Below are 8,172 nucleotides of genomic sequence, written 5' to 3' on the forward strand. Positions count from 1 at the left end.
TCCATCCATCGTGTGCCTATCCGGCCTTCATCATAGGTGCGACTCGCTAACATCTTTGTCTTTGTGTCTGTACCGGAGTGATATCTCTGTACACAGTGACGGTATGTCTATTGAAGCGACGTGTCGTGTCACTGATCCACTGCTGGATGAGTGGCCTCCCTCAACCTGCCATGCAGGGCGGCGAGTTATTAGTTGACCATACTTCACCACGCTGGTCAACGCGAGTTATTATTTGACCATACTTCACCACGCTGGTCAATGCGAGTTATTAGTTGACCATACTTCACCACGCTGGTCAACGCGAGTTATTAGTTGACCATACTTCACCACGCTGGTCAACGCGAGTTATTAGTTGACCATACTTCACCACGCTGGTCAACGCGAGTTATTAGTTGACCATACTTCACCACGCTGGTCAACGCGAGTTATTAGTTGACCATACTTCACCACGCTGGTCAACGCGAGTTATTAGTTGACCATACTTCACCACGCTGGTCAACGCGAGTTATTATTTGACCATACTTCACCGCGCTGGTCAACGCGAGTTATTAGTTGACCATACTTCTCCACGCTGGTCAACGCGAGTTATTAGTTGACCATACTTTACCACGCTGGTCAACGCGAGTTATTAGTTGACCATACTTCACCACGCTGGTCAACGCGAGTTATTAGTTGACCATACTTCACCACGCTGGTCAACGCGAGTCAATGGGAGTTGTGCGCAGTGCAGAACAATGGATCTCGATGCAGTGCCCTCTACTGCCACTGTTAATGGGTGGACTGTGTGCATGCCGGTCGCCCATCCTAAACACTCGCCAGGCTCACACGCCGGCTTGGCTTGCGAGGTCTAACCGATGCGGGCATGTTCTTCGTCATGTAGTCATAGGCTGTAAGGGATGATGGTGATGATGGTGATATAGGGATATAATTCACATCCAGAGTTATACTGACGTATCGGAGTATACAAGTGGAAAGCGTTGCCTCTTTGTGCTCTGTATCCACACACAAGCAGCACCACACTCACCCACACACACAAGCAGCACCACACTCACACACACACAAGCAGCACCACACTCGCACACACACACACAAGCAGCACCACACTCGCACACAAGCAGCACCACACTCACACACAAGCAGCACCACACTCACACAAGCAGCACCACACTCACACACAAGCAGTACCACACTCACACACAAGCAGCACCACACTCACACACAAGCAGCACCACACTCACACACAAGCAGCACCACACTCACACAAGCAGCACCACACTCACACAAGCAGCACCACACTCACACACACACACAAGCAGCACCACACTCACTCACACACACAAGCAGCACCACACTCACACACACACACAAGCAGCACCACACTCACCCACACACACAAGCAGCACCACACTCACCCACACACACAAGCAGCACCACACTCACCCACACACACAAGCAGCACCACACTCACCCACACACACAAGCAGCACCACACTCACCCACACACACAAGCAGCACCACACTCGCACACAAGCAGCACCACACTCACACACAAGCAGCACCACACTCACACACAAGCAGCACCACACTCACACAAGCAGCACCACACTCACACACAAGCAGCACCACACTCACACAAGCAGCACCACACACACACACACACAAGCAGCACCACACTCACACACACACACAAGCAGCACCACACTGACTCACACACAAGCAGCACCACACTCACTCACACACACCACCACACTCACCCACACACACAAGCAGCACCACACACACACACACCACCACACTCACCACCACACTCACTCACACACACGCAGAACCACACACACACACGCAGCACCACACACACACACACACCACCACACCACCACACACACACAAGCAGCACCACACTCACACACACACAAGCAGCACCACACTCACACACACACAAGCAGCACCACACTCACACACAAGCTGCACCACACTCACACACAAGCTGCACCACACACACACACAAGCTGCACCACACACACACAAGCTGCACCACACTCACACACAAGCTGCACCACACTCACACACAAGCTGCACCACACTCACACACAAGCTGCACCACACACACACAAGCTGCACCACACACACACACAAGCAGCACCACACTCACACACACACAAGCAGCACCACACTCACACACACACAAGCAGCACCACACTCACACACACAAGCAGCACCACACACACACACGCAGGGCAGTTTCCTTTGAGGCCATTGTCGAGTTCACATCCCGGGGCTGGTCACTAAAACTCCCCCGTGCCAATCACCCTACGACGACAAAAACACCCAAAACCCACCCGATAGGCGAATAATGTTACCGCATTGTAAGACGCCCCGGAAAATAAGACGCACCCCCCCCCACACAACAAAGACCGCCCGTGTAGCCTTAACACCCCCAAACGTGTGCCCGGAGTTAAGAAGGTGATAAAGACACGTATATACCGGATTATAAGACGCACCCGCACATCATTTCCTTTAAAACGCAGGGGAAACGTGCGCCTGATGATCCGGTGAACATGGTCATTTATATCTGGAGTACACAAAGCCCCTGTCCGGTTACTTGTTAAACTGGTTAGGTGAATGTTGTCTGCACGTCTGTGTTGTGTGTGCGGTGGTGTATCGGTTAGCACGCTGCCCTGTGAACCTGGCCACCCGGGTTCGATTCCTGCTCACGGCCAACACCAGTGACGTTTATCTGAACCGTTCCTGAGCTTCCCCTAGGTCGACTCAGCCTCAAATGAGTACATGGTGCGATGTATAAACATCGCCACTGGAGAGATAAAGACGGCCGGCCGTGGAGTTTGCCATCCACCTCTCGTATACTGTGCCGGCCTTCATAGGTGCTCGCTAGCAGCACTTGCCCCAACAGTATGTTAGAGGCTATACGGGGGATATTTGTCTTTGTTTCGTGTTATTTGGTTGTAGCGTGCAATAATTGTACTACATTATACGACTACTTTCTCACGCCACCGCTGGCAGAAGGGTGTTCTCTCGAGGGAGCTGTACAGACCCCGCTCGAGAGGGGTCTGTACAGACCCCACTCTAGAGGGGACCCCGCTCTAGAGGGGACCCCGCTCGAGAGGGGTCTGTACAGACCTCACTCTAGAGGGGACCCCGCTCGAGAGGGGTCTGTTCACCGACTCTTCCACGCCGGCCACACGCCTTGTAAGACGAGTTACCCAACACTTTGCCCCCCCCCCCCACCACCGCCACACGCGACGAGCCGATCGTCGCCTGTAGTCTACCTATTTGTACAGCTGGGTGGACAGCGGCTGGGAGGTTTGGGGGGGATTTACGAAGAAGGAGGAACCTGCGTCGTCGTTTCCACTGCCCTGCGCCGAGATCGAACCAACAACGACCTGTTTGGATTGAAGAGTTCAGTGCGCTCGCCATTACACCTCGACAGCATCCTTCACACAAACATGTCACGTTTGAGAACTGTTGAAATAACAAAGGGATTGTTTAAAATATATTATAATTGATGCGTTAATTAAATTTAGGACATTACACAAAAAAGATGTTGCAGCCTCAACTATAACTTTTAAATAATTACAGCTACAAGTCAATTCACTGCGATTCTTTACACGTCATGTCGGCCGTGAGGTTTGTTTGACCATACTTCACCACGCTGGTCAATAAGAGTCGGTTCAATGGAGGGCAAGAACCAGCTCAGAATATCTGTCACTTGCCACTGATTGTTCGTCGTCGGCGAGTGTCAAACCCATGTCGCTTGGGATTCATAGCACATTGTGCTTACAACTGCGCCACCGCTCCTCGCTGCTGTATAATGCTATATGCATAAGCTATGATAACTGGACAACCGATCATATTTAACCGCGTAAAGCAATCAGACACCGGCACTCTTGCGTATGGGCAAATGCACGCGTACATTGCTTGAGCTGCATCATGTTTAGGTGTGACGGGGCTGTTGTTTTACGATGTGAACGTGTGTGTACTTGTTAGCCGCGTTCAAAGGGTGGAACGGTGTTGTATAAAAGTGGCTTTTAATCTGAGAGTCGATGGCTGATGCTCGGAAACTACCAATGTAAACACACGACACGTGTTTATTGCTAGCGGGGACTTAGTGGATAGGAGCTCTGCACTTTGAGCGACCCGAGTAAATATCAGACAAGGTCCATTTCACCTTGCCACAACCCACCCTCTTCACAATCCTGCTCTCGCCAGGGTGGTGAAGTATGGTCAAAACAATCCCCACCACAGACACGACACGGGGAGGCCTTAATCCAGCAGTTGATTGGCACGATGATGTCAATTATTGTTACTTAATTATCGAGTATACGTATATTACGATAGCTCTGAGAACATGGAAGCATGAACTCCACGTAGGTTGGGATTATACACAATAATTACCGCCTCCTACTGCCAGTGGAATGCCCCACGGTATGTATATATATTGCCGTTCTCTTGAGTTTTCACCTGGTTAGAGAAAGTCAACTTGAACTACACACAATCACCGCCCCCTGTTTGACCTCACACACGGTCGAGATAGACAAAGCACCAGGTCATGCTGCCACGACACACGAGGTTGCGTGTCCAGCTGCACTCCAAGCCGTCTTTGTCTCCCCAATAAATGGTCACGCTCAACACCCACCGTACCCGGTACTGATTTGAAGCGGAGTCCATCCACTGAAGCTCCGGGTCCGATCAGACAATCCTTGTCACTGATGTTTATGGCTATAGGAATCGAACCTCGGTATCTCGGATCATTGGTTAGTAACACGAACCTCACAAACACACACATACAGTATATATAGATAGAACCCGGGCTGTGATTAGCATATACAAACTGCCCAACATGTCTGGAAGATTGGTTTCTGCACAACTCAGATTGAACACATGTTAAGTCATTTAAGTTCGCATTCGAGAGAAAACGGCATTGATAATCTAGCGAGCGTCAACATCGCAACCTTGCAGTGCAATGTGCGGCAACGATGTCGTTCTTTGTTCATCTTCCAGGCACACTTGCTGCAGCTTAGGAAGCGATATCCCCCTATTTCCAACCTGAATTTTAATTTAACTTCCATTCTCTACGCCTCGGAATTCCAAAAACCGCGTGACGGATCAGATTAAGTGACCCCCCGGTTACAATTCAGGGCAGTCGTTTGCTGCCATCAAGCGGCACAGACGGCACAGACGTTGAGAATGCTCACTCGGTGGGCACCAGACCCTCCCATGTCTGGCGTTGTGTTCACGCGTGGGTACAACAATGCAAGCCGCGGTACACCACCAGCTGGCAGCGATCTCAGACATTCACAAACAAATATATGACAAAAAATACACTCCCCGAATGTCTCAATTTCAACACGGAATGATGACAATAAAGATGATGTTTTATGTTCAATTGCGTCGTTCGTGCAAATTGCGTCTCGTAATGCTGTCGAGTTTTAGTGTAGCTCCTGTGGAGGGCTTCTCGTAGTTTCGCGCCTCGCCCATCACCCCCACTGATGTCCCCTCCCCCCAATGTGTGCAGATACTGTAGACTCTATTGTATGTAGGGTGTGTATGCATTTATAAAGTTAGTAGATACTACTGACTCTATTGTATGTAGGGTGTGTATGCATTTATAAAGTTAGTAGATACTACTGACTCTATTGTATGTAGGGTGTGTATGCATTTATAAAGTTAGTAGATACTACTGACTCTATTGTATGTAGTGTGTGTATGCATTTATAACTCAAAAACCTTTATTATGAAGATACTACTAACTCCATTGTATGTGGGGTGTGTATGCATTTATAAAGTTAGTAGATACTACTGACTCTATTGTATGTAGTGTGTATGCATTTATAACTCAAAAAACTTTATTATGAAGATACTACTAACTCCATTATATGTGGGGTGTGTATGCATTTATAAAGTTAGTAGATACTACTGACTCTATTGTATGTAGTGTGTGTATGCATTTATAACCCAAAAACCTTTATTATGAAGATACTACTGACTCCATTGTATGTAGGATGTGTATGCATTTATATAGTTAGTAGATTGACTCCATTGTATGTAGGGTGTGTATGCATACATGCCTGCAAAATAAATGTTGTTTCTTTTAGGGGGGGGTCGACAATATTTGTAAACCTGTTGGATAAGAATTTTACCCGCCATATCATGTGGGTAGGGGGGGTCCACTTTCTATAACGTTTCGATTCAGGCCTTCTGAAAGGCTCCTATAATTTAGTTGACGGACAAAACAGAACGCCGCGCTTTTATATAATAGCTGTATGTTGAACTTCTTACGCCCCCCCCACCACCGTACGTAGCCCCCGTGCTAATCGGAGGTGCGAGAAAATTTGTAATACGTGACTTCGCGCGGATGCCCCGGAAAAACCACGGACAGGCAGAACTGGCGTCAACAATTGCCCAAGCTCTGTGTTCCAATATTGTGATGTTTGGCCAGCTCACCCGGTGATAGGGAAGAAGAACGATAATGGGCAGAGGCTGCCCCGTCGCGTCCTTACTCATTCTTCTCGGCGTTTAACACCATGCTTAAAGTTTGTTTAGCATTGTGTTCACTCGCGAGACCAAACAATGATATGCTGTATTGTAAGGTACATTATACAGGTATCCCTTGATTTACGAAAGGGATACGTTCTTTAAAAAAAACACGGGAAAAACTAAATTTTCGTAAATCTGAACGGCCTGTCCCATTAATTTAATACAAATATTTTGGGATACGTTTCGGACAGTGAATCCAACTCTACTCCCGACCTAAAAATATATACACCTGTATCACGTTTCACAATACAAAACACATCACAATAAAGAGCATACATATTAAAACCATTCAATTAATAAGTAATTTTAAACAAAAAAAACAATTCACCCATTCCAGGGAACTCACCAAAGAAAGATCTTGCCGCACGTTGTTTGGACGACTGTAAAGTGGAGACTTCTCTCTGCAGGGACACCCTGGCGAATGGATGACGACGCAACCGCCCAGGCGTTTCATGGCGCGTGCCACCGTGACAATTTTCGTGAACGCAGAAATTCGATTTCGTTAATCGAAAGGTGCCCATAATTTGTCAATTGCCTTCACGCGCCATGTCGTACACAGGACGTTCGTAAATCTAGGAATACCTGTAGTACAAACACAAACTCACCCTCGGTGTTACTAAACCTACATATGCAGTAGTTTAAATTTGATTGACTACAGCGCATTGTCAATCTGTTGCTGCACGAGTGCCTCTTCAAGTTGTTTCGATTGTGGAGGTTGTTTGACCATACTTCACCACGCTGGTCAGTGCGGTTTGGTGAAGGAGGCATCCCACGGCTCGTGCAGATGCCACGCGCCACGAACTGGAATCGAAGTCAGGTGGGCCGGGTTCGTATCGCAGTGTGGATCAGACAAAGAAAACTTACACAAGACACCCACCAACAGGCCAGCAGGATGCAACATGAGGAAGTACAGCAAGTAGGTTCCTTTATTGTTTTCACATTCCAATTTTGCATCAGCATCATCATCATGTTACGAATAATGCCATTATTATTTGGATGTCACGCAGAAGGCAGAACGGCACCTGCAAGAGTCTTGTCTCGCCATCCTGCGCGCGCACACCTTGTATGCTGTGTAATGAGATACACGTGTTAATTAAACAGAAATGGGTCATTCTCAGGGCTGCAATAAATACAAAAAAACCGGACAAACTGCGAATACGACTTTTTAAATAGCCATTTGACGACTGAGCTGAGACTATCAACTTGCTCTATATGAGAACCCAGTTTAATCATCGGCGGACTTCCTGGATTCGAACTAGGGTTTTAATGTTCCTGGCTAAGTTACACAATGCAGTCGAGTATTAATCTGCTGAGCCTCTTAGCCATTTCCACACCGTCTGTGTTTGAGACCTCTCTGTGTGGAATTTGAGTGGTCGCCCTTCATGCGTGGATTTTCTTCACGTATTCCAGTACCGTTGACACATTAAAACAAAGGAAATGTCCCAATGAGACCTAGCAGGACCCTCCTTAAAATAGTACAGTGTTGAGACTCAGTGAAATATAGACAAAATATAATGGTGTTTTTGCCATAACATGTACTGTGATTGCACCTTGTGGCCAAATGCAATTATATCAAGGTGAATATTTCTCCCTCTCCAGCTTGACACTCCATGTTGC

General features: G+C 47.7%; 1 protein-coding gene across 7 annotated transcripts in view; it reads right to left on the bottom strand.

The window, feature by feature from the left end:
* Nucleotides 1-7,438, bottom strand: part of LOC116949418 (forkhead box protein P1-like) — a 432,818-nt gene extending 425,380 nt beyond the window's left edge. For 2 of the 7 annotated variants that reach the window (XM_076072018.1, XM_076072017.1), the window contains exon 1: nt 6,902-7,049. In XM_076072018.1, the coding sequence (XP_075928133.1) occupies nt 6,902-7,009 (108 nt within the window). In that variant the 5' untranslated portion in view covers nt 7,010-7,049. Of the gene's footprint in view, nt 1-6,901 lie in introns of all 7 variants that reach the window. The other 5 variants (XM_076072004.1, XM_076072003.1, XM_076072007.1 and 2 more) reach the window with 5 other exon arrangements.
* Between the last annotated feature and the right edge of the window lie 734 nt (nt 7,439-8,172).

This window comes from Petromyzon marinus, chromosome 36 (assembly GCF_048934315.1).
Source record: "Petromyzon marinus isolate PM22_M1 ecotype Great Lakes invasive population chromosome 36, UKy_Petmar_22M1.pri1.0, whole genome shotgun sequence".
Lineage (NCBI taxonomy): Eukaryota > Metazoa > Chordata > Hyperoartia > Petromyzontiformes > Petromyzontidae > Petromyzon > Petromyzon marinus.